At 40.8% G+C, this 27,671-nt stretch overlaps 1 protein-coding gene across 6 annotated transcripts in view; it reads left to right on the top strand.

Moving 5' to 3' along the window:
- The window catches only part of LOC121911661 (C-terminal-binding protein 2-like), a 74,866-nt gene extending 48,653 nt beyond the window's left edge, over positions 1 to 26,213 (top strand). For 4 of the 6 annotated variants that reach the window (XM_042433363.1, XM_042433361.1, XM_042433360.1 and 1 more), the window contains 8 exons: positions 12,529 to 12,683; positions 18,083 to 18,227; positions 19,017 to 19,223; positions 20,352 to 20,566; positions 22,179 to 22,309; positions 22,421 to 22,548; positions 22,641 to 22,764; positions 24,395 to 26,213. In XM_042433363.1, the coding sequence (XP_042289297.1) occupies positions 12,529 to 12,683; positions 18,083 to 18,227; positions 19,017 to 19,223; positions 20,352 to 20,566; positions 22,179 to 22,309; positions 22,421 to 22,548; positions 22,641 to 22,764; positions 24,395 to 24,578 (1,289 nt within the window). In that variant the 3' untranslated portion in view covers positions 24,579 to 26,213. Of the gene's footprint in view, positions 1 to 2,108; positions 2,189 to 12,528; positions 12,684 to 18,082; positions 18,228 to 19,016; positions 19,224 to 20,351; positions 20,567 to 22,178; positions 22,310 to 22,420; positions 22,549 to 22,640; positions 22,765 to 23,065; positions 23,144 to 24,394 lie in introns of those variants that run through there. The other 2 variants (XM_042433359.1, XM_042433364.1) reach the window with 2 other exon arrangements.
- Positions 26,214 to 27,671: the final 1,458 nt, after the last annotated feature.

The following is a 27,671-nucleotide window of genomic DNA, read 5'->3' as shown; positions in this document are numbered from 1 at the left end:
TGTGTTTTTGCAACGCTCCAGAGAAAACAGAATGAAACTTTTAGCTTCTGAACTAAATTTTTAGACAGCTCTGGTCAGGACTCTGTCAACGGGGAGACGCACTTAACGTTACTGCTTCACTGGGATCGCTGCAAGTATTTAATAAACTCAAACATTTTTTTTGGGGAGGGGGTGTTTAATAGTCAGTGGCTATGGGTTCTTCAGTCTTGCTGGCAAATATACTGTATTTTAGGCTGCGTAGGCTTTAAAATTAACCATACTGTTGTGGAAAGGCTTTATAGTGTGATGCTGTGGTGGTTGAGCATGTTGGATCAGCAGTGTTTTGCTGTTATTGCCTTTGTGATGCAGAACGTCGTAAAGTAAACTGGTCACTCATTTCTCAGTTTGTTTTTCTTTTTTCTTCTTCTAACTTTTCATAAGTCCATTTTTCTTGGGGAAAAAAAACGGCCCACCCACTTTTGTATCGGCCCACCCAAAATACAATTTCTGCCTACGCCACCGGTGGCAGGTGTGTGTGTGTGTGTGTGTGTGTGTGTGTGGTCGCTCAGATATTTTTACATATGGGAATTTCACACTGCCAGATTTTCTATCAAAAAAAAAAGAGTGTTCACAGATGTTTGTGCTACAACCGACAGATTTTGTGGTCGCATTTCCGTGTGATCGCTCACCTCAGCTTCTCCCTCGTGTCAACAGTCATCACCTGTGTCTACTGTGTTTGCATGTATGCACGTCTTGGTCCTTTTGTGCAAGCATGACAATCACCGATGTAACCGCCGAGCTGACAACATTATCGCACCGAAGCCGAGAAATGAGGCACTTAACGGCTTGTTGAGCGACAAAGTCGGTCTGTTTGCGCTCATGTTAAAGAGCGAAGAGAGAGCTGGATAAAAAAAAAAAAAAAAAAAATCGCAGAGTGAGATTGTGAAGGAGAGTTTGTGAGCAAGAGGGAGTGGGACTGAGAGAGTGTGGGGGGTTGGTGGGTTGGGGGGGGGAGGGGGGAGGGGCTGGCACTCTTAAAGGACCGTGAAGGCCAGATCACAAATAATAAAACAGAAAGGCAGGGAGGGAGGGAGGGAAGGAAGGAGGGAGTGGAGGAAAAAAAAAAAAAAAAAAAGAGTGGAGGAAAATATGTTGAGCGAAGGGGAAGGTCGGAGAGAATGGGAGAGAGAGTCATACGTGTGCCAGGAGCGCTGCACCTCTCTCTGTGGTGCTCTTCAAGGATTTTTTTTCTCCTCATTTCTCTTTTATTTACCTCCCTCTTTCATTCCTCCCGCTTAGCTGTGGCACCGATTTGTTTCCTCTGTCATTTTTTGGTCTTTTCCATTTTTCTTCCCCCCACCCCTTTTCTCTCTCTCTCTCTCTCTCTCTCTCTCTCTCTCTCTCTCTCTGTGTGTCTTTCTATGGATCGCAACAAAAGGCTGACGGAGTGAGCCTGACGTCTGAATGAAAAGCCCAAACCTGCCGTGAAGGGAGAGAAGAGGGAGACGGAGCAGGGAAGAGGAGGCTGAGGAGAAAAGATACAAGTGATCTGGCTGAAGAGGCGGAAAGAGAGAGGAGAGAGCGCAGAGAAGTGCTGATTGCTGGCTGAAGACGAATAGAGATCCAGCTTTTTTTTTTTCTCCCTCTCTCTCCCCCCCCCCCCCATCACCCCTCACCCCCCCACCACCACACACTCTTTTGGAGATTAAAGGAGTTTCAGGCACCGCTTTTACCGTACGGCGGGCCGGGGGGGGGTGACGGTCGTAGTTCTCGCTCACCCATCCTCCCCTCTTTCACCCACTGCCGCCCCCCCACCACCCCCCCTCACCCATCCACCCCCCCGTGCCACCCTCCATTTTTTTTTTTTCACCCCCCCTTCTCTTCAAGAGTACCAGTCGTCTGAGAAAAAGAAATGGAGCTTCTGGGAGTGAGGTGACGAAGGAGGACAAATTTGGAAACAAGCTGTGGGAGAGCGAGAGAAGACAGCGAAGGAAGACAGAGAGAGAGGGGGGGAGGGAGGCTGGAGGAGATAGAGAGGAGAGGAGAGGATAACCCCAGGGCATACTGTGTGAGAATCCCCCCAACGCCCACTTTTTCTTTTTTTTTTTTTTTTTTTTTTTTTTTTTTTTTTTTTTCTGTGCCTCTCCACCACATTTCCTCTGCCATGTGCAGCTCCTGATTTGAAGAATGTGGAGACAGCATTTCCCAGGCAAGGAGCATGTTTCATGTTGTCCCTTCTTTACTTATGTGTGCATGTAGTCATCCAGGGTAATAATAAAAAGCTGTGTATGTGATGGCGAGAGGCGATGGGGGGGGGGGGGGGGGGGGGGGGGAGGGAGGTGGATTTGGCTTTAAGGCTAATGAGCCTCTTATGTTTTTGCAATGAAGTGTGTCATGAAAACAGTGTGTGTGCGCTCTAATGTGTATGTGTGTGTATGTGCGTGTGTGTGCGCACAGGAGGGCAAGCACCCATGCGAGTGTGTCAGTGTTTCCTTTGGTTTGAAACCGCAGAAAACTCTGCACAACAGTAAGAAGAGGTTAGAGATTAGAAGGGTTGTCATTAGCGGTCACTCGGAAGGTCAAAGGTCACAGAAGAACAGGCGTACGAGTAGCTCGACGTGAGGGCGTTAATGGTGTGTTCCTGTGTGTGTGAATGCGGCCTGTGTCGGCGCGTGTGTTCGGACATGTACTGTGGTTTGGAAGATATATTCGGCGCTCATTATTTCGTGGCTTCATCTTTACTCATTTTGATGCTTGAAAACATTAAAATAAATAAGACAATCAGTAACATCTGAGTGAGAATTGAATTTAAGGTATAATTTTAGCGCAAATAACACTCAATCGTAGCGGGGCTCTGACTCACGATTATAATCAGATGTTAATTTACATTTTCACTTCATTTTTCTCCTCACTTATAAGCAGAGCTGTCAAAACTGCAAAAATACCGCATTTGACATCAACTCACTGTAGTCAGTGTTGCGTCTTCTTGCAGCAGGAAACACAACTTTTAGCTGCGTGCGGATGTGAAATCCTGCCGAAAATCGGTTTAAGCTGATCCGCTTCATTTAAAAATTCAACATCTTTTTTTTTTCTGTGAACATTGATGTGTTCCATACTTCTTGATTTTTTTTTTTTTTTGCATCCACGGTGTGTGGTTTTTGTCACTGCTTGCCTGTGTGGAAGTAACAGAGCTTTGATATCTTATCTCCCTCTCCAGCGATGTGTGTGTGTGTGTGTGTGTGTGTGCATGTGGAGTGCACTGACCGCTGTTCATCTACACTGACAGCTGCTTTTGTCTCAGGAGCCCGATTGTTTTGAGGCCTCACTAGTGAAGCATAAAAGACAAACATTTAAAGAGGAGAGTGATGGATGGATGCTCATTTTCTCTCTTACTTTGTCTTGTGTATTTGCGGCTAACACCCACCTGCGATATCCTTTTTGTCAGCATCTGTTTTCCTCTTCTTTCTTTCTTTTCCCCTCTCTCTCTCTCTCTCTCTTCTTCCACTTTTACATGTAATTTGGTCTCTCTCTCTCAACCCTTCTATCTCCTCCCCTCCCTCACCCCTCTTGGCTGGGCGTTTGGGTGGTGATAAGTTTGGAGGTGGGAGGCAGAGGGGAGGACAAACAAGGTCTTTGTGTGTCCACATAGTGGAACAAGAGACAGGCCCAGGGTGGTGGTGGTGTAGCCGGGCTCTGATAGGGTCCAGTGGGGGCCTGGAAGGAGGCGAGTCTGCCAAAGAAAAGATTACACCTCCCTTCTTTTTTCTACAGATGCCAGAGGATCGTAAACACACTCAAGAAAGCAGACACTCCCAAGAACACAGGCGCCGTATTCTTGTTAACATGTACACACAGTTACAGAACTGAAGGAGACTCTTGTGTTGTTGGTAGCGTGCAGGTGGACGTGCTATCTTATGATGATTCTTTACGAGTGGCATTGAGAAAAACAGAAGTAGAGTAAAAAGGAGCGTTGGCATAGAGAGCCGTGGATGCCCTTGAACATTTTATTTCACAAAAATCTGCAACATCCCTGATAATCGCTCATTAATGGTTATCGTCTGTGGGTGTGTGTGAAGCTAAGTGCAGCCAAACTCTGTGTGTGTGTGTGTGCGCGCAATACTAAGCCGTGTTGGCCCACAGTTAGCATGTTTGTGTCCCTGGAAAATGCAGAAGAGAAACACGGACAGTGCGGCTTATGCTCGGATGCTGCTCTTCAGATTTCTCTGTCCGGGTTTGGGTGGCCTGTGGCGAGCGGCCATTTGGGGGCAAGATCCGATATCCCCGAAATATCAAGCTTTGCTGCACTTGCCACAAAGAACGGGCTATTGGCTCGCCCCCCCCCCCCCCCCCTCCTCCTCTCACTCTAGGACTATCCCGTCACTGAGGCCCCCAGCTTGGGAGTTGCTAGGTAACCAGAACCAGCTGTTGGTCCTAAGCCCGTTGAGCCCGCTCTGGCTCCGCGTCAACTGCAGAGTAGTTTTCACTGAAAGCTCGCTGTGAACTCAGCGACCGCCGAGGTGGCCTTGACATCATTGTGCCATGGAAAATCTTCCTCACTTCCTTTTGTTTTTACAGTTTTATTGTTCCACTGATGGTGCGACCGATGTGGGAGCGTCCATGGCATCTATCACACCAGTCTGGGTAATTTAGGAGCATTTCATCACCTTTCACACACGAGTGAAGGGGGGGAGGAAACGGGAAGTAGAACGAGGAAGGGCAACAGGAGGGTGAAAAGAAACGAGCTTGTGGGCGGTGAGGGTTTGCTAGAAGAAGTCACCTGTAATTTTGAAAATGACATCAGGAAATAAAAGAGACTCTCTTAAGTGTGTCACTCTTCTGTAGGCGAGGACGCTGAATGGTCTCAGAAAGCTGTTATCAGAGATTTGAGATGGCAGAGTACACAGAGTAATTTTTCAGGAAATCACAATAGTGCAGGTAAGTTAATACGACTCCGTAGCCCCAAAGCGGGACCGGTTACCTTTCAAAGTGTGTGACGGCCTCACAAACAAGCCACAAGTAAATCTGCAGGGAGTACATTAACCTCCAAATGAAATCGTCTTTGTAAACCAACCGAGGCAAGTTGGAAATCCATGAAACCACAAAACCAGAGCACATGATCTGTCAGAAAAACAGAGTTTGAGAAATAAAGATAACTGATGTAGTGCAATGTTATTAAATACCAATTTGAAGATTGGATTCCAAAACCCCAGGGGGAGAAACGCAGGTTTATTTTCTTTCATTGATTGTTTGCGCTCTATTTAGGAAATGATCCTTCTCCCTCCGAAAACTCTGACTCACCAGCGTCTGGCAGCGACAGCTTTCTGAGCTGCTTTTCCAAGATCAGCCCTTCCAAATGAGAGAATTAGACACCAGATCGTATTCACTAAGGAGAGACATATTTCTATGAGCGCTGCTTGTTTTTTCTAACATTTTAAAAAGATCACTTCTATTTCTGTTGTCAGACTCCAAAAAGGCTTTTTAGTTTGGAACATCTGTAATCCATTTGTGGTTGTGAGAACGCTCTTGCCAGCTCTGCCAAAAGTTTTCATACTTCCTGGAGAATCATCCAGTTTGTGATTAGCGTTGGCTAAAGGATGATATCAACCTTAGTCCATTCAAGCTCCCCTTGAGGGATGTAACAATACATGACCCCTGCAGACCTCCACTGGATAAGACTATCTGCTGTCACACTGAACACGGTTTAGATTTAGTTTGTCAAGCTGTTGGCTTTGTTTCTTTATTACTCGCTGGCTTACAGACAATGCTGGCTGTTGTGCTACGATAAATACTTGGGGTACAATAACAGGAAGTTGGCACAAGCAATTTGCATTTCTGTCCGAAAGACTACCAGCCAAAATAACCTACCGCCTAATGTAAACCATCTTTAGTCATGCTGTTTCTGCTGCTCACACAAGTTTACTTAACAGCAAATAAGCACTTGAAAAACGGCCCTGTGGTGTATTTTTGTCGCTCTTAACAGGGAGTCTGGTGTTTTGTTGGCTTTGGGGTGGGACGCTGTGTTTGGATCTGGAGAGTTCTGGCTTTGATTTTGCTTCCTGTAGTCCAGGTTCTGGGTCTGGCAGCTGGGTGGGGCGGCTGGCAAGCTGCTGTCCCAAACTCCCCAGACTGATGCCGACCCAGCTGAGGAGGGAGAGAGAGAGAGAGAGAGAGAGGTGGATATAAACAGAGAGAGAGAGAGAGAGTGGCATGACATGAGTTAAGTTAAGGAAAAAGAACCAGATGCTATCTTTCATTCTTTAGTAGCTGGACCTCTGGCCGACAAAATGTTTGAGACGAGTTGCTGTGTGATCAGCGGGGGATGGAAGGAGTCATCCTAGGGTGAACTCGACAATGATTGGGATAAGCTTCTGATTGGCTGAATATTACTTTCTGTTCTCATACATTCCCCCCTTTGGGCTCCTTCGCCTGTTTAAAAATCCATAACTTGCCATCTGAATGCAATGAAGGCAGTAATGGTTTGTTTTCTTGTGATGAGGGAATAATTATTTCATTATCTCGATATAATGATCATGAAATAACCAATTTATGATCTTAACGACCCGAACCGTCTTCTTGTAATCATTAGATATTGTAAAAATGTGCTTGATTGTCTTGTATACAGTGAATCATCTAAAATCATCAGACATAAGGTAACCATTTCTGGTTATGTTACTGCCTATATTTAACATCAACAGATGACTGTTATTACAGCCTTCTGCAGCTGCAGCCTAATTCAGAGTCCCTGTAATATCCCTATAATATTCCACAAGCACCAATAATGCCCTTGTGGTGACCAGCGTTTAGTTTACAGTAGCCTGTAGTGGCCAAGTAAGACAATGTAATATTCTTAAATATCACTTCTGAAGGTTATTATGTGGCTGTACTTAGTGACCTTAAACAAAATGTGGTAAATGGCAGAGATTGAGATCATTACCACATCATTTTTTCATACCGTTTATTAAATGATCAAGTCAAAAAATATTCCATGATCCTCCAGGATTTTTCTGCGTAGGAGAGGCGTTTTGTTATATTTGCTGGTGTGTTATCTCCGTAGTTTCAGTGATATCAGAATGAAACCATTTTACAAAATTCTGCTTAGTGTTTCCAAACAAATCGTAATTACAAAATAATAAAGTGAGTTTGAAATCTGACACACACATACACACAAAAATGAAACAAACAGTAGAACATTGTTAATTGCATGAGAGCTGCGACGATTAATGGATTCATTGATTAGTTGCCAACTGTTAAATTAATCAACAACTATTTTGATAATTGATTCATTGTTTTGAGTCATTTTTGAAGAAAACAATGTCCAGATTCCCTGAGGACAGCTTCTCAAATGTGAATATTTTCTGGTTTCTTTAGTTCTCTGTGACAGTAAACTGAATATCTTTGGGTCGCAGATAAAACGAGACGTTTGAGGACGTCACCTCGGACTTTGGGAAACACTGACTGACATTTTTCACCATTTTCTGACATTTTATGGACCAAACAACTAATTGATTAATTGAGAGAATAATCGACAGATTAATCAACAATGAAAATAATAGTTGCAGCCCTAGATTGCATTGAACATTAACATGTGATTCTAGATAGATTTGCCATATACTGTATATCTATCAGTAAAGAAACATCTTGCTATTACCGTGATATTAATTGCAACCATATAACTCATTTATTTTTTATCTCTTTTTGTAAAAGTCTTTGCATCTTTGTCAGAAACCAATACAATGTACAATAATTTTCTCATGATGGCAGGTCATAGGAGGTCAAAGGAGAGGTTGATGATAAAATGTGATTGCAGTAAATTTGACAATAACGAGAAAAAAACTAATATAAAAAACACAAGACAAGAAAAAAATGTAAATATAAGAGATGGCAACCTTACATATTCATACCACATGGGAGGTCTGATAGTATATCATTGTCAATGCCATTAAGAGTGTATAAGTGGGGCAGCTTCCTTCCATCTTCCATCTGAGTAATAGCACTCATAGGGCTCCACAGAGGGCCGCTGGGAGTTTGGGTTCAATTACAGAGCCTAAAATCTGAGAAAGTCCCTCCGATTCCCAAGATCCCAGATCAATGAGGCATTAGCAGCTTTATATTTGCCACAACTGGGACTGATTTCTGGCTACATTTTCGATCATTTCACTTTTGAATTGCGAGCTCTGCGGACTGTTTTTAAATTGAATCAAGGAGCACAAACAGAAGACGAGTGCAGCTGCTCGAGATCCCCATTTGCCGTCAACTCAGCCCTATTTCTAAATAACGTTTCCCTCCAGACGCTGTTTATCAGAAGCACTGCTGAGCTCAGAGCTGTTAAAGCTCGTCAACAGCGATTTTGATTGGATTTGATTAAGAACTTAAATGATGACGGGTTCTGCTCGACTCTTTTTTTCCGGTGCTAGCTGGAGGAAATGTAATGTAGTGTATGTCTGACAGCGCGAGACCAGAGACTAGAGCATCGAAAACTCATTACGTCTGACGTGACAGACGGCAAGAGGGCATAACAGAGTCAACAACTCTACTATACTGTGAATGCACGGTACGAGTGTGGATTTTTTTTTAAAATTTCTGATCACTCACTTAATTACAATCAAGTACACAAAACAGATAAACACACTTTCAGTTTCAGGTGATTCATTTTCTTTCTTTAAAGTGTTCTTTCTGTCTGAAAATCAATGAGCTTCTTAAAATCACTGACCAGGTATCCAAGTCATTAAGACCCGCATTAACAGCCTCGTTAGGAGTTAATTATCCGCAGATTCATCATGTATTTAGTGTGGTGCCATGTTCTGCCTTATTAGGCTGGAGAAAGCCTATTAGCCACCAGGAAATAATTAATCAACAGTATTTTTTGACCTACTTCCACTAGTGACACTGCTTTTTTTTTTTTTTTTTTTTTTCCACCAGCTGCTTCTTGTTTATGTGTGTATACAGTACAGGAAACAGATTCAGTGTGTGTCTGTGTTTGTCTGCGCTCACACGAGGCGGCGTATGTTAGAGCGAGTGTGCGTTTCCTCGTGTGTGTCTGTTTTAGATGATAAAAGTATTTTCGTCTTCGTCTACGATAATGAACTCTGCATGAGGAGGCGAAGGGAGAGCTGCGGGGCCACAGGTGTGTTTGGCGCCGGAGATGCCACACACACACACACACACACACACACACACACAATGAGTCCCTACAGTGAGAATAATGCATGCTCTCAGCTTATACTCTGAGAAAAGGAACAGTGAGATCGAGGTCATTTCTTCCACATTATTCCTTTTTAACCTTTTCTTCTTCTGCACCTTTCTTCTTTTCTCATCGTTCTCTATTTGATATGCCATTCAGGTTTTTATGAAGTACTGCTTTTATGAGGAGCGCCGCACAATAATAATATTGTTAATGACCGTAATATAATAAAAAGGTAATAAAAAAAATCATCTCTTTATCTTCAAACCATTTTATAAAGTGGCTCACAAAGCAGTCGTAAAACCCTCAAAACCTTCATAAAATCAACACAAAAGAGTGAAGAGCGATGTGAGTAAAACATGAAAGCAAAGCAACAGTATGAAATCAACAGGAAATTAAGGTCAGTAATAACTAACAGAACATCTCATCGCATCAAAACACGTCTGTAAAAATGAGTTTCAAGTGTTAATGTAACAGATATAATCAATCTGCTGGCTTAAAGTCCTCAAAGGCGGTGTTTTCTTTTTTTTTATCTTTCAAAATCAAAGAGCCAAAGAACAAAACCAAAGTCCTGTCATTTGTTGTTTTTTTTTAGTTTGAATGTGGATCAAACAAGAGTGATCCGCACGCAATTTAGTATCACACTTTCGCAAAGATGGGGTACAGATTAAAAAAAGAACGGTCAAAATCAAAGCAGTAGAGAGCAAGATATCCTGACTTTTAGTCTCTAGTATAGGCCTCCAAAGCACTGAATCCTACATTTCCCATAATCCAACTCAGTAGCTTCATTCATCAGGCCCTCCTTGCCTCCTAAATCACCTCCTCTATTTGTTTTCTAACTTTAGAAAGCTCCCCCAGAGCCACAGAGGACTTGGTATAACTGTTTTCTTAGGCTGAGTGATGAGTAAACTTCACCTGTAAAAACACTGGAGTGCACCTTTAAAGGCTCATCCACAGATTTAAAAGAGATCAATAATGTCTTACAGTTGATCTACAAGCTGCCTGTTTCAAATGTTAAATCTAGGAAATAGTGATGATACAAACAGGTTGTTCCATCTCAGGTTTTTTTTCAGTCCCAGACTTCCCTGCACCTTCATCTTTAATCCCCTGTGTGATGAACTCTTCTCCATCACCTCCACTCGTAGAGATTTTGTGTAACACGCTTCAGTTCTCGCTGGCGTCCTCTGAGACGTCTGAATGTGGTTCAGCTTCTTCTGTGGTTTGATAGAAACAGAGAAAGAGAGACAGAGAGATGATGATGAATTAAGGCTGGAATAATACAGGTTGTGTGTCAGTTTGTCAAAGCTATGATGTTAATGACACACCGCTAAGCTGTTCTTGATATTATAATTCTCTTTTTAATTAATCCCCCCCTTTCCATTTCTCTCTGACGGGTCTAACGCAGGTAGGGGAGATCTGTCATTCCTTACGTCGTCGTGAGCGAGTGTGCAGATTTGTGTGTTTTTGGCATGTGCATAAAGGAGTCAAACTCATGCATTATTTACAGTCTTTGCTTTTTCAGGATCACTCTTAAGCACTATACCTTCCGAATATGTACAACAGAGGTGAATCTCTGCAGAGTCTTTTCTAGAACGGACAAGTTTGTCTTGCTAAAAGTAGCCTTTGAGTTTACACAGAGCATCAGTTTAAGTTCGTCTTCGGCCTATATATAGACTTAGAAAAATAATTTTATTATATAACTGATAAAAAGGTGGACACAGTTTGTTATAGTGCATTTGTTTTTCAGACAAAATTGGATGTAAATCTTAAAGATACTTTCTCTGTCATGGAACTTAAAGCCCTTGAAAACTTAAAGTATTTTTCTATTATATGAAGTATTTGTATAAATTCATAACTTATTTATCAACAGTTGACCCCCAAGTGAGGGTGTGGTTAACCCAACAATTGTCATCAGTGACATCACTAAGCCAGGCCATTTCAAACCAGTAAAAAGTCAAAAATACAGAAATCTCTCATGTGAAACCAACAGTGTGCTGAATGTTTGAGCTCATGTGGAAACCTGTCACTTCTAGTAAGAAGCTAATTGAGAAAATAGGTTTCAAATTGTAGAACAGCTCACACACACACACACACACACACACACATATATACACACACACACACACAAAACACAATTTCATGGGGCCATCGTATTAAAATTTGGATCAGTAATCAGTGAAACCTTTTTAATTAATTCTGCAGAACAGAAAATGAGCTTACCCATACAGAATTTTCCAACATTTTACATGCACTTCTTGTTTTGTTTTTTTTGTCCCCATAATATGCATCTGATGTGTTTAAAGTACATATGCTAGCGTGTTGTCGTCGTATAGGTCACATCACTGTCCTTGCTTCCCAAAACTGGAGGAGTTGAGAGAGACAGACATGGAGCGAGCAGGCTTGGATGTCCTCTCCAGCAGCGCAGATGCCACTAAATAAAATATTTCAGAATCCTGCCCAAATCCTCTAATCACCATGACAACAGGCAGCAGGGAGCCGGAGAGTGGTGGTGTGTGGACCCCCCCCCCCCCCCCTTCTCCTTTTTCTTTTCCCTCTTTTTTTTTTTTTCCTCCTCTTTTTAGAGGAATTTGGGTCTGACACTGTCAGTATTACACAATTTTCTTATCACCTAAAGAGTACATTACCTTGATGTGAGGGGAGGAGAGTTAATTGGCAGAACTGAATCAGTCGTTTAGTCGATACATTAATCAATACCGGCTTATTTTTTAGTTTCCAGCAGTTTTTGTCACTTTTGTCCCTGAAGAGTAACCGTATCACAAAACTCAGAAAAGCAGAGATGATCAAAAGTTTAAATGTAATTATTGATCAGCTGATTTTACCGTAGTGTGGGAATGAGGCAGGTCCTATTAAAGTGTGTAAAGGGCGTACTGAAGATGCACACGCACACACACACACACACGCACACATGGGAGCACACACATTGAAGACCGGCCGGTTTCTGTGCGGTGATAGGATAATGGAGGTGATGACCTCATGGGGTGAAAGGACCTGTTGCCTGGTAACAGTGTGGATAACAGCGAGAGAGGGGGGTAGTCGTATCACCAGCATTGTGTACGTGCGTGTGTGTGTGTGTGTGTGTGTGTTTGTGTGTGATATCGACCAGTGTTGCCAGGTAAGGGAGGATGATAGTGGTTTAAAGTGAAGAGTGGCTCAGTCCAGTTTAAGAGTATTGATCCCTCTCAGGTGTGTGTGCGTGCGTGTGCCACTCATTCACACACAACCCCGGGTCTGTTGGATGTATTTCCTACATTTTACTGCTTTTTTCTGCAGCTCTCTTGACTGTGTGTGACAGACATAAATAATTAACTACCTCTCTCTCTCTCTCTCCTCCCTCCGTCTCTCTGCAGGTATTCGGCCCCAGATTATGAATGGGCCTATGCACCCGCGCCCCCTGGTGGCGCTGCTGGATGGGCGCGACTGCACCGTGGAGATGCCCATCCTCAAAGATCTGGCTACCGTGGCTTTCTGTGATGCCCAGTCCACGCAGGAGATACATGAGAAGGTAGAAAAAGAACTCTTCAGATGCTCCTTTTTCATCTGTAATTCTTAGAAAACACAGCAGCTACAATTCTTACTGGTACCCACATTTTATTTTAGATCTTATGATGGGACCAACCTGTAGCACTGATCTTTTAAACCCATAGTCGAGGGACTGTGCTGATCCATGAAGTCTCCTTATTTATAAACTAGTTCCTATTGACTTTTGTTAATGTAAATTACTTTTGTCAGTTGTTTTTGATTCGCTGCTTGTGGAGTCTTTATGGAAAACTTTCAAATTTGCTGAACCACTCAGCTGGAATAAAAAGAAAGAAGAAGAATCAAAACAATGATGTGTTGGAGGAATAACAAGCATTCACATTGAATCATATCATCTTTCCTAAGATTGCTGCTACAGTCATATATGGTTATAATACTGTGAATATTATTCAACATGAAGATTAATTCTTGGCCATGAGAACACATATCTGCAAAATATTAAACTCAAGGTTCACTTACCAGCTTGTTTCCAGAGCTTTTAGTCATATCCCACAGCCCTAATTGTTATTCATGCAGCACTTTTGTGTGATTTCTCAAAAGACCTAAAACTAAGTAAATGCATATGTTGGAGTGAAATAAAATAGATACTAAAATGTTATCAAGTGCACTTTAAAGTATAAATACAGTAAAAGTACAGAGAGAGTAAAAAATATTAACAATTTAGTAAAATACTGTTTTATGCCCATTTATATGCAATACTTTCCTGTTTTTCTCAGAGATGACTCTTCCTCTACATAGTTTATACTGTATCTAGGTTATATGGTCCGTTACATGATGACCGTTTTAAACCTCTGACGTCTTTAAATAGTGTTTTCTTATCCATGGTGGAAAAATTGCGTATAATCGTTAATAGCAGCTCACAATGATCAAAAACAGTCAGACAAAAACCTGTATTCTTAACATATGTTGGTTTTCAGGTGTTTTTCTACCGTAAAAACGGTTTTCTGCAAGCTTATCACCAGAAAATATAAGCTTTCTATGGTGGTAAAATAGAGTTTTCTCATCAAATCCAGCTCAAAATGATGAAAAACTGTCATTTTTGAACATATTTCAGGAAAGATAGAAAAAACCTGGGTTTTTTTTTTTTTTTTTTTTTACATATTTCCCTCATTTTCAGTCTCTCTGCTGTAAAAACTGTGTTCTGGGACTTTCTCCCAAGAAAAACACCTTTCCATTTCCATTTTGGAAAAATAGCGTTTTCTCATCAATACAGCTCACAGTGATCAAAAACGGGTTTCGGGAAGTGTTTCAGAAAAGTCAAACAAAAACCTATTTTCTTCATATTTCTCCTGTTTTCAATCTTTCTGGTGTAAAAACAGTTTCTGTAGCTTCTCACAAGAAAAACATGTATCTGCTTCCATGGTGGAAAAATCGCGTATTCTCATCAATATTAGCTCACACTGATCAAAAACGCTGGTTTTTCGAAAGTCAGACAAAGACCTGTATTCTTAATATATGTCCGTTTTTCATTGTTATATGTGGAAACAGGAAGTTTAAAGTTGGAACAAGTAAATGTCACATATATGTTTGGAAAAAGTGTCAGAACAGGTCAGACCACATGATGTTTTGCTTTGTAGCAACATCATCACACTGTGCAGCTTGTTCTAACTCTAGTAGCAGTAGTATTAGTTGTAGTAGTAGTAGCAGTAGTAGTAGCAGCGGTAGTATTAGTAGTAGTAGTAGTGGTAGTAGTAGTAGTAGTAGTAGTAGTAGTAGTAGTAGTAGTAGTAGTAGTAGTAGTAGTGGTAGCATCTGCAGCCTCACTGCGTGACACTGATATAATCTAAACTTTGTGATTCTTGAATTCGGAGCAGAACAATCATCTCGTTCCTCCTTCTGTGTCTACTCCTCTGTAACGTTTTAATAATATTTCAGCCCACTGGCTTGCTCCACTCTCCCAGTTCAACTATAATGGTTTCATCACCGACTCTAATCCCACTGGGTGCTGAAGTGCTGCTTTGTTAAATAAGAAGGAGGAGGAGGAGGAGGAGGAGGAGGAGGAGGAGGAGGAGGAGGAGGCTGGTAATAGAAATGCAATATAATTGTTCTGAGCCAGAGTGGGTGAAACATTTGTCTTGTTTTACTGTCTATACACTGGAGCGAGTCGGCAGCAGTTTTACAATCCAAACTGGAAGGTTGAATGTCTTTATACTCAGAGAACAGGAAGGGTTCATGTTAGTTGTTCATGTTATATCAGTGTCAGTGAAAACGCCACTTTATACTAAATGTGTCAACCTAATGATGTGAGTTTAGTCGTTCAATGGAGGAAAAACAGAATAAATATTTAATTTTGTTTTTTTTTTCTTTACATTACTCCAGTCTTTTCCTTGCTCCCCTGGTTTATATACACACAAACACCATGTGATATCTGTCCACACACACACACACACACACACACACACATAGGACCCATCTGGGAGTATAGATGTTGGCAGCGTTCCCACAGCTATAACTGCACAGCAGCGGGTACAGATGGGGCACTCAATACACACACTCACGGACAACCGCACTAAAAGTTTCAGTAGTAAAGTACTCTACACACACACACACACATACACACACAAGTACATAAACAAACACACACACACAGAACAAACTGTTGTCTTTGTGCGTGCATTGCCTGTAAGTGAGCAGATGCAGCGATTAAGGAACCTGTCACTTAAGGAATCAGTGTAAACTGCAGTACTTGTGTTCTTAAAGTGCAACTGTGAGCCAGTGGTGGCCTGAGCAAATTTAGTGTGGCCCCTGTTGAGTGCACATGAAAAGAAACGCATTAGCAAGCACTCACGGTCTATTAACTGATACAGTAGTGTCCTTGGAAAGATGCTGAAGATGTTTTGAAGTGGTGTCAGTGTGACTTTCAGGTGTCTTTTACACCACTGTATCAGTGATCACTGTTTTTTATTAGGGCTGCAGCTAGAGATTATTCGCGATCACTCTGCCGATTGTTTTTCTCTATTCGTCAATTAATTGTTTGGTTTGTTAAATGCCAGAAAACAGTGGAAAATGGTGAAATGTTACGTCATCAAATTTGCTGTTTTGTTTGAGAAAACGGTCCAAAAATATAAAATAATAAGACTAAGAGAAACAGGAAGCCCTCACAAATGACACGTTGGAACTGAGGGATGTTTAGCATTTTTACATTAAAAATGACTTAAATGATTAACTTTAATCCTAGCGACTGGGGTCCCTGCAGACCCCAGAGGTATGTTTGTCATATCTCACAGGTGCTTTATTCTATGAGTCCAATTTTCATGACTTTGTCAATCAGTTTGTTCCTAATGACGTCATGTTATTGTTTTCTGTTTCTGTTTTAATGAATGCTTTTTAAAAATGTAAATGTGAAAAGCATCCAATTCCACCTATACAGTCTTAATTGATGGAACTATTTATTGAGTTCATGTTCACCATTGATCCTAATTTTAAGTATCACACACTATCAGCGAGGGTAGGGGCACTCTGTCAGTCATTCTGAAGGCTTTGTGGAAAGATTGTACTTGGGATAAAAGATGCAATTTGTGTTAAAGAAAAGTATATATTTTCATTTTACACAATATGCAAATGAACTGTATACTACATCAGTCAGGACAAAAGAAAGTTCAGCAAACTTCGAATACTCTGTCATACAATAAGATGTAAATCTTTGAACAATCTGACATTTACAAGTAATAAAATATATAAATTGATGGTCCTGGAGTTACTGTATCTGAGGTTTCATGTCCACATTGATTTCCTCACATGTCTCTCCATCTGTAACATATTCGCTAAAATAACTGTTATCACCAAAACCTTTGAGAACTCTGATATTGATCAATATACTCAAGTCTTATTTTCGTTGCACTAGAGACACAGAAATTCACGGCACACTGGAGCTCCCAACTTCAAAAAAAAAAAAAAAAAAGTCCCCTGAAGCCGAGTAGCCTGTGATCATATAATGAGAGGTGCAAAACACACAGAGGAACGGGAAGAAACAGGAGTGTGACAAACATCGTGGTTGTGTTTTATTAAAGTTGATTAAATAATTTATTGAATTGCATTTATGCATAATCTTTGGGAAATTTGCTTTTTCACCAAGAGTTGGATGAAAAGATTTATCTGTGGACTGAGTGTGAAGCTAGAGCCAGCAGGCAATTGGCTTAGCTTAGCATAAAGACTGAAAGTAGAGGGAAACAGCTAGCCTGGGTCTGTCTAGAGCTTAGAAACACACATAGCAGCACCTCTAAAGCTCATTAATGAACACACTGTGTCTCATATGTTTAATCGATACACAAACAGAAACAATAAGTTTTTACATTAGGCTCTGCAGCTGTTTCTCGGCAAAATAATTAATGTAACTCCTTAAAAGAAAAGCTGCAAAGAAATATCTAAGCTCAGGTATTTCTTTAACGCTTTGTAAAGGTGCCATTACCCGAGTGCAGAATGACTATTTCCAGTGTTTAGTGTTCTTTCGCTCTGCAAGATTCATGCTTTTCTTGCTGTAGTTACAGCTCTGTGCAATAACAGTGCGAAGGTGCACATGCACAGTGGCATGCCAACTCAAACTGCAGAAATGTGCTTTAACTAATTGACATTGATACAAAAGCCAGTTGCTCAGTTTTTCCACTTCATATTAACCTACTCAGCTTATTTTTTTGATTCTGTGTCATTTTTTTTTCTGCATCGTCTCCAGCCAACCTGCTGCTGGTCTACAAGTAATGAGATTAATGCACGAGAAGAGCTTTAACCTTGAATTTAGCATCCAGCTCCCACTACAGCTACCTCCAAAAAAAAAAAAAAAAAAAAAAAAAAAAAAATTGTATGGAAATTCATGACTATGCTAATCTGACGGCTCGGTTAGGTTAATTCAGTTAGGAGGTTGTGAATTTAAACCTGTTATTTAACAGTCGTGGCTTGCAGCAGCTACTTGCTATGCTTTCTGGGTATCTTAGCAGCTGTCAGTCTACTTTATGATCCTGCCTGCGTCTACTCTAACCCTGTTTGCATTCAGTCTGAATGAATGGGTTGTGACAAATACCAGCTTTGGCAAACGCTCGTTATAAACACGCAGACAAGCACTCGTATTTTAGAGCACACATAAACAACCATTTGCATTTAGATGAAGGATAGCGTACATTAACTTAGCTCCAGAAAAAAAGAGGGAGGTGGTGAGAGCAGTCGTACGTGGCCACAAGTTGCTCATACAGAATGTTGTGGTAAATCAATCTGAATATAAATGCAGGGATGATATTGATTAAGAACAATAATGACATTGTAATCACAGTACGAATGCAAATGATTTCTTCCAGGCTTTATAACGATTGTTGAGGGAATTCTGATGTAATATGACAGCAATGATGATGCCTCCTCTTCTCTAACGTCCCTCAGGTTCTGAATGAGGCGGTAGGAGCCATGATGTACCACACCATCACCCTGACCAGAGAGGACCTGGAGAAGTTCAAGGCGCTGCGCATCATCATCCGCATCGGCAGCGGCTACGACAACATCGACATAAAGGCTGCCGGGGAGCTCGGTAAGACCAAGGGGACAGATGCTGACAATAGAGGAAGATTATATATATGTATATATAAAGCTTTCAGAGGCAGAAATAGCAGACATATGCTGAGAATAATGAACATGGAGGGTTGTATCTTGCCCATATGGCTCATTTATTCACTATCACATGAGAAAAAAACGAAAAATAAATCAACAAAACCAGAAATAATGCATTATGGATAAGTATAGTGCAGACTTGGATGGAGGCCAAACCAAACTCTGCTCGCTATATTGACTGAACATAAATAACACATGTAACAGGAATTATCACATACTGTAGAGTAAACAAAATATGTCATGTGACTGATTGTGTATGCAGAGCAGATGCTCCAACTGATATGAAACTCTCTCTCAGATTCCCATTTGGACCCTTTGGCATATGTTTGGTATGAGAGCAGGATTCAGTGTGATATCCTAATTATTGTCATTTGTTGTAATACATTTCAGTACTCAGACATGGATTTTTTATGTGTGTTATGTTATTCTCATAATGGGCAAAAGTAGCCGCTATAATTATCCTCTTATGCTTCACAGTTATGTTTTAGCTACAGCGTATTTATGTTTTTGTAGAAAGTCAATTATTTTGTGAGATTAAAAAACTACGGATGAATTTATTGTCAAAACAGCTGCAGTAATCATAACCAACTATTAAGTCTGGGATGCAGTTATGTTTCTAGTCATTTAAAGTTTTTTGACAGGAAAATATCTCATAGTCATTTTTTGAGTTTCGGTTCTCCATTTTTCTCTCCCGTCTTACCTTTCCCAGGCATCGCGGTGTGTAATATCCCCTCAGCGGCTGTAGAGGAAACGGCGGACTCAACACTTTGTCATATTCTCAACCTGTACCGGCGAAACACCTGGCTCTACCAGGCTCTCCGGGAGGGCACGCGGGTCCAGAGCGTGGAGCAGATCCGGGAAGTGGCGTCAGGGGCGGCCAGGATCCGAGGAGAGACGCTCGGTCTCATCGGATTTGGTGAGTTCCTTGTTTGGGAGGGCGTTTATCAATGGAAGTCATGCCACGTTTTCAGTCATTTGAAACTTCAACATCTGCACTGAGTTCATGAGAGCATACGCCAACATATGTGGGAGTGTTTGTGCTTGAGGCAGAAGTTTTGAATTAATGTCCAAACTTGACCTCTTTATTGTTTTGTTTCTACAAAAATAATATCAAAGACTAGATGGGTCATAGCTATATTAATAAAATAGACAATTTAAATTAATGAATGAATTAATTGATAAATTAATAAATACATAAACAAGTATCAAATTAAAAAATCTAAATATCTCTCCCTAAATTAAATTGATGAGTAAGCGATGAAATATATATTCAAATAAATCAAATACCACTGAAATAAATAAATATCTGTTTATTTAAAAACTCCATTTCAAAACTATTATATATGTTTTAATTGACTGTGAGGTCTATTTTCAGGCTTGATTTTAATTTATTGCACTGTGCTTTTTTCTCCTGCGAAGCCCTCTTTAATTTATTTCGGGATGACGCTGACTTGTCAGTCAACCTCTTGGGGCAGGATGAACAATCATGATTGGCTGTTCTGTCGCTCAGCAGAGATTCAGACAAATGCTATGGAGTCAGACTCAATGTGTGGACCAGATTTCATGGCCATCCATCCAATAGTTGTTGAGACATTTCACTCTGAACCATAAATGTCAACCTCATGGTGGCGCTAGAGGAAAAGTTAGAGGATCACCAAAATCATTAGAGCGAATTTAGAGCCAGTCCATCATGTAGATGTTGAGATATTTCACTGGATAAGTGAAAACTGGTGGCACTAGAAGAAAAATCAGGATCTACAAAGTCACTAGGATTCATCCTCTGGGAATCATGAATGTCTAGAACCAGCAAATTTGGGTAGTTTTACTCATTAAATAATCAATAATAAGAATCTTGCCAATACAAAAAAGTGATTTATTTTCTGTCACACTACTAATAGGATTAATTAATCCTTTAAGCTCTAGTACTCGTGCACATGCATTTGGTGCTCAAGCACTGTTAAGGGATGCTGCCTTTGCTGAAGAGTATTGAAGCTTAGCTACTAGAATCTGAGCTGCCTCTTATTCCACGCTGTCCCTCCATCAGGTCGCTCAGGCCAGGCGGTGGCGATGCGGGCCAAGGCGTTCGGCTTCAACACGATCTTCTACGACCCCTACCTCCAGGACGGCTTGGAGCGCTCGTTGGGCGTCCAGCGAGTCTATACGCTCCAGGACCTGCTCTACCAGAGCGACTGCGTCTCCCTGCACTGCAACCTGAACGAACACAACCACCACCTCATCAACGACTTCACCATCAAACAGGTAGAATATATCCCTTTTATATAAGCCAGATTTTACTGTCACTATTAAACACAATTTATGGTTTGAGAGGCTGACACAAAACCTACAACTCATAAAGAACTCATAAACCAGAGTTGGCAGGAGCTTTTTTCTCATTACCCTCCAAAGCAGGTTGCACATTCTCCTCACTAAGATTCCCCAAGGTTGGTAGCACAGCTTTCACCCGGCAGACTGGCAGCTGACTTGGCCGGCCAGTGGCATTCCTCAGCTGCCAGCGCTCCTTTGTAGGCAACTCGCAATTACAGGCTGTTTAAACAACCTTTTAATAAGTGTAAAGGTGCTCGGAACATGCACACCCAAAGAAATAATCCTTATGGCTCCAGAATAACGGGGGCAGGAGGGGGGTGAATGGTGGTCTTTTTGTATTACAGTGTGTGCAAACTGTGTTCTTGTGCATGTTCTTCACAGAAAACAAGCCTAACATAGTGATTTTGAGGTTGGAAAAAACGTTAATTGTGTACTTTTTCTTTCAGTAAAAATAGAAAAATAAATACATTTGAACCAAACAGAGCACAGTAATGTTTTATATAAACCAGTAAACTTCTTTTCATAGCACTTAGGTGCTATAAAAATATGTATTTCTCTTCAAATGTAAGGTCTACTAGGCTATAATCCAACATACTATTTTCAACACTCATGATATATTTGTGCACTTGCTCATTCTGAGCAGCACACCGCTACTATTGTGAGTTGCCTACAAAGCAGCTATGACGAGCCAAGGAATGCTACTGACCGGCCAAGTCACATTTGCCAGCTGAGTGGGCTGCCAGGCCAGGCATGTGAGTTAACCAGCCCGGGTGAATCAGTAGCTAAGCTAGTCACATCATGCTCCCGAGACTAAACAGCACCATGTCGAGTTCATGGGACTGCTTACTAAGAAAGTGAGTGTCCAACTTGAGAGGAAGTCTTTGTCATTTAAGAGCAATTTGCATGACTTACATTCCCTGGAGACTTCCCTTAACCCCCAAATCTTCACTTTAAAATTGAAAGGGTTTTTTTTAGCTTTCTAATGTGGTTGTGTGAACAGATTTTTGTCCCCTAGCATGATTAATACAAGAACAAGCACTGTTAAGGTTTTTCAAACACTTGTACATCCTTGCACTCAGTCTTTTGCTGATCCCTGCTGCCACCTGGAGGGCATTTATTGAACTGCAGGTTGTGCTACAGTAAATTCAGTGGTCTCATAATGATTTGAACCATGTACAAGTGCTCTACAAGTGAATATGTTTCCACTATATGCTTTGTTAGCTTCTCAAAGAAAATCCTGACATGTTCATCTGCATCATCGCTTATATGCTAGTTTCTCTTATATCCTGAATAAAAGCTGCTGTGAACATGAAGGGATTAGTGTCAATTAAATGTCATCTTCCTTTGCAAAGTCTTTTGTTATCCTGTCTGTCTTTATCTGTAAAGCATTTGTTTAGATGGATATGGGTTAAAAAAAAAAAAAATTCTTCCTACGCAGCTTGGAGCCGGTGACAGCACCTCTTTGGTGTATAATCTGTATAAAAGCCACACATACTGATATGTTGAACACTTCTTTTTTTAAAAACTGATGTGTGTGTGTTTGTAGATGCGTCAAGGTGCTTTCCTGGTCAACTCAGCACGGGGAGGACTTGTGGATGAGAAAGCTTTGGCTCAGGCCCTGAAAGAAGGAAGGATACGTGGAGCCGCTTTGGACGTGCACGAGTCTGAGCCTTTCAGGTTGGCTATGATCTCACCTTCACGCCATCAGATAACTGAAGAAGACAGATGGCGTTTCCTTCCTCATTCATCTCTTCATCTCTTTTCCTTCTTTCTTTTTTCTGCTTGCAGTTTTTCCCAAGGTCCTCTGAAAGACGCCCCCAACTTGATCTGCACACCCCACACCGCCTGGTACAGCGAGCAGGCGTCGCTGGAAATGCGAGAGGCCGCCGCCACAGAAATACGCAGAGCCATCACCGGTACGCACACATCCGTGAGTGCATGCGAACCCCACGCGCTCGCACGGTTCGGTTACTCGGCTCACCGGTGTTCAATCTTTCCCCCTACGCAGGTCGTATTCCCGACAGCCTCCGAAACTGTGTCAACAAAGAGTTCTTCGTCACCACGGCGCCCTGGGGAATGATGGAGCAGCAGCAGCCTCAAGTTCACCCTGAGATCAATGGTGCCGCCTACAGGTAGGGAGGTGGATTTATGGGAAAAACCAGCAGGCTACTGACATCACACAGAGATCGCCTGTGCCATCTCAACACCTGCAGTAGATGAGGCTTAACACACGGGGGAAAGGGTAGTTTGTCTACATGTTCATGTGTATGTTTATCTGATATTCTGACTATTTTTTCCCTAAATATTTGGCTGGGTTCTAGTTTTAGTGGTGTACTTATACGTAGCCCAGATGAATGTATCCCTTTAGCTTAGGCTCTTCATCTCTCAGTCTCTATATTGTCTCAACCAGACTGAACTGCTTCTCTCACACAGCCGAGTGAACCAAACGATGGTACAGGCCATAGCAACGGGGGGAATGCAGGACAAATTATATACCTAATTCTCAACCAGGTAAATGAATGAATACTACTACTGCTGGCCCACAGGTCAGAGCAAATGAATAACACCATTAATAAAAAAACGAAACCCATTGAAATCCACTGTATAGCCTCTCTCTGCTTCACACTCTAACTCATCTGTACTGTACCAACCCAGCATCCCATCGATTCCCACAACAACCCCTCAAGCACCTCCACCCTGAGACAGAAACTGAAATGTTTGTACATTTACAGTCACATGTGACACACTGGAATTCAAGAGTAGAGTATTTATATAACGCTGTTCTTCTTTCATCAGATTTACAAGCAACAAATGGTGCAAAGATCTAAATAGTGCAACAGTTGTATTTTTGCACCGACTGTACTCCTAGAGAGACAGGTGAAGACAGAAAGCTTAAAGGTTTAAGATGTGGAGCTTCGTCAGTGAAAGTCAGGGAGAGGACATGAAATATGTCACTGCGGGAAAGAAAGAGAGTCAGATATGTATTTGGTGGTGTCTCACATCGTGGTTTGTCAAGAGGAGTCTTAACCTTTCTAAAGAAGATGTTTTATTTGCGTTACGAGTTTCCTTCCACACTTTTACCCTTTCAGCTCCCCAATATTAAAGGGGTCCTAGTTCACCCACATTCTTAAAGAAACATCACTTACGTCCCCCTAACAGTACCTGAGTCTAGAACATTTCTGTAAAGACGTGTTTCTGTTAAATTTTTAAAATGCATTTCCATTCACTTCCATTGTATTGGCAGCAGAAATTGGTGAGATATACATCTTAAAACCTGAACAAATAGGACTAAAAGTGAGGAAATATGTGTTTGGGTGAACTAACCCTTTAAAATCCTCTCCTACACCAGACTAGAACCCCTTAGTATCTCATGTATTGCCCCCATGCTGCAGTTCTCCTTGTCGTGTTTATTATCCTTTCGTTTTGTTTTGCAGAGGTGATTCTGCTCAGTATTTCTTAAATGTTTATTCTCAAAAGTACTTAATTATATCTACTGGATGTAATTCATTTGAACTTAACAACAACTTTTCAGATTTAATGTGCTGATTCTGTTTTTCTAAATAAAATCTTAGCTTAGAGATTATAATCAGGAGCAACACATACTCGTTTCAGCTTTGTAGTAGAAAAAGATGTGTTGTTGGTGAGTGATGGTACTACTGGGCAGCAGCAGAGTTTTTCCAGTAGTTGTTACTTTCAGGTAAATAATAGTTTAATCTTTTGCTCTTCATCACGCATGCTGATCACCTCTTGTCCGATCTGCAGGTTCCCTCCTGGTGTGGTGGGCGTTGCCCCCGGCGGGATTCCCGGGCCTATGGAGGGGTTGGTGCCCGGGGGAGTGCCCATCGCCCACACCCTGCCCCCTGGTACCCATCCGTCACAGGCCACCTCCCCCAACCAACCCTCCAAACATGGCGACCCCATGAGAGAGCACATGACCGAGCCATAGGACTGCTGCTGTAGCCGAGCAGGGGGCTAAAAACCGACGTTAAAACTATAAAAACCCAGCAACTCAACCATCCGACTCTACGCTTGACTTCAGCCGTCTGAACCTACCAGCAGACTACCTGCCGGGTAACGTTTCACACTCTTTTCTTTTTGTGTGAAACCACTAAAGCCCGAGCGAGGACAGTGGATGTTAAACACACACGAGCTGCCACGCAGAGATGGGACTGACTGTCAAACTTAGGCGCAGAACATCTGATCCTCCCTCCATATCTGTTTTTGTTTCTTGTTGATTTAAGTGATACTTTTATGTTTTATTTTTGAGTATATTTTAGGGAGATTCCTCCTGGCTTCTGGGACACGTTGACATTACCACGTGCAGGATGGAAATATGATCCACCCTCCCTGATTTAAAGGAAGCGCTTGAGAGGACAATGACGTCATTAATGACCAATCAAGCCTCCTTTTCCCTCCTCAACTTCACCCATTTCAGCACAAACATGTCTCGTGTTTTTTTTTTGTTTTGTTTTGTTTTGTTTTTTCTTTTTTTACTTCTTCTGTTTATCTTATATTCTGTGTTTCTGTTGCAAGTGAATGATATCTGTTTTTTTTTCTGTTCTTCAGTGTGTGAAAGTGAATGGATTTACAGTTAACACGTATGTTTAGCAGACGGGAAAAAGTCAGCTGATGACAACAGCAACATCCGCCGTCTTGTTCGGAAATCTGGACTCCATCTTTGCTCAGCTCTCAATCGTCGAGGCCGGTGGCCCCTGAATGTAGAGGAAAGATGTCAGGCGGTAAATGCCAGCTCCTGGAAGAATATTTCGGCTTATGAGGTAAAAAAAAAAAAAAAAAAAAAAAAGACCCTTTTAAACCAAAAAAAAGAGAAAAAAAAAGAAAAGAAAAATGGAAAAAAAGACTGCCATTCATAGTTAGATATTGTAAGTTGAGTGTTTGTCACCTCAATTAAATATTGCTGTTTTTCCAACTCTACTGAACTGAGGTACCTGAAATATTTGGTTATTGTTATGAACAGTGTCCCAAATATTATCTGTTTGCATCCAAAGGACCTACAGTACATTGCAGCACCAGCTAGCGAGGACGGAGAGTGTTTGGAAAAACAAAAACAGGAAATCTGTCACTGACTCAGGAAAAAAAAAAAAAAAAAATTGATTAACCATCATATTTGTCCAAATCTGAACAGAAAAGAGAAAAAAAAAACAACAAGTCTGGATTATTGCTTTTCACGTCTCCACCTATTTCTCCATTGTGGTAATTTTTTTTTTTTTTTTTTTTTTTTTTTTTTTTTTTTTTTTTATATATCAAATGTTCGTTTTTTGATGTTCAAGGTTTTCAGTCCTGTTAGATTTGTATTGCCTTGTTAAATGTTCTTATAATCATAGTCTTATGTGACGGACCCGCCCTCTCCTCCTTTTAGTTTCTTCTTTGTTTTTCTGCTCTAAATGAAAGCCAGCTGCGGCTCTCTGAGGCATCGTCCATCCCTTTAGCCCTGTGACGTTAGCAAGAGAAGGCTGTTTGGTTTTTAGTGTGAGTGTTTGTATTTGTTTCTTGTACAAGGTGAACATATAGCATACAGTGCAGCTGGAAACAATAAATAAAACATACTGTTCTGATTGATGATAGGCTCTGTGGAAAGTTTGTGGCGTTTTTTTTTTTCTTTCCTGGACACTTCAGTCATTTAAAGGGGTTAAAAATCCTCCAAGAGACCCTGGTCATTAATGTTAAGTACATGCTCTATGCTAATATTTAGCATTTATAAGAAGTGAAGCTGCGTTTTTCTTTTATCAAACCGGTTGTCAGATGCAAACATCTACATGATGCTCCGTGACCCGACAATCTTTATGCCACGTTTACAAGCTATCAACACTAGACGGATGTATTGTATCATGCTTTAACCTTATATTGTCTTATAAAAACTGCTAATTAATGTATGAAGTAACTGTAATTGACTATTAAGTTTAAACTAATCACATATAGTGACTTGATCATTTGTTTATGGTGAGCAACAGGAATATTATTTGTTTCCCTATTATAAAGTGTTGCCAAAATCCTCTAAACGACCTCTGTTATTAATAGTAAAGACATCTCTATTGTGTGATTTGTATATGTCCATATAGGTAACACTTAAACCCCACTATTTAGCATTTATAAGTAGTATAAAGCTGTAGATACAGTTTATATATTGATGGTATAAAGTGCCTGTGACCAATATTTTTATACTAACAATGTTACTGATTATTTTTATGTAATTGTCACACATCTATGCTGTTCCCCTCAGCTCTGCACTTTACAGCATGACTTTTTAAGCTCAATACGACGATCAGTGAGATAATCGATTTGTCAATCAACAGAAATTTAATCTTTATTGAAACTATTTTGACAACCGATTAGCCATTTTTTAAGCAAAAAATGCCAAAATGTCACCTCACTGAATATTCTAACATGAATATTTGCTGGTTTTCTTTATGATAACTGAATATTTGGCTTCTGATAGTTGGTTGAACAAAAAAGTAAGTTGAACACATCAGTCTGGATTACGGGAAACTGTGATTTTCACTATTTCCTGACATTCTTCTTCATTCCAAACAATTAAATGATTACTGGAAAAAAAAAAAAATCATTTAGGAAAATCCATATTGAAAATAATTTCTGGTTGCAGCCCTACAAACTATTTCAAAACGCAACGTCTTCATGAGTTCTGAAAATATTTAAAAACCGTTTTAAAATCCGCCTGTGAGATGATCTGTTTGTGTGTTTAAACAGTTAATCAATGCTTTATAACAAAGATTTACTCATGTGAGTAAAATATCATTAAATATGACGGTAGCTATATACTGATAACATTCTTTAACCATTTATATACCAGTTACGGACGCTTTATAGAAGTTACAATGAACAAATACATGATTAGACATTTAAAAATGTCCTGTCTGCTTGCAAATACAATATATTAATTATTATTTATATACTGCTTGTAAATGCTAAATAATGGGGTTACAATGAAGTTTTACCCAGATTTGTTTGTTAATGATTTATGACCTTCAATTGACCTGCTTCTACTACAAGTGTATATTAA

This window comes from Thunnus maccoyii, chromosome 14 (assembly GCF_910596095.1).
Source record: "Thunnus maccoyii chromosome 14, fThuMac1.1, whole genome shotgun sequence".
NCBI lineage: Eukaryota > Metazoa > Chordata > Actinopteri > Scombriformes > Scombridae > Thunnus > Thunnus maccoyii.
The sequence above is the reverse complement of the archived record's forward strand: the minus strand, read 5'-3'. Positions and strand labels throughout refer to the sequence as shown.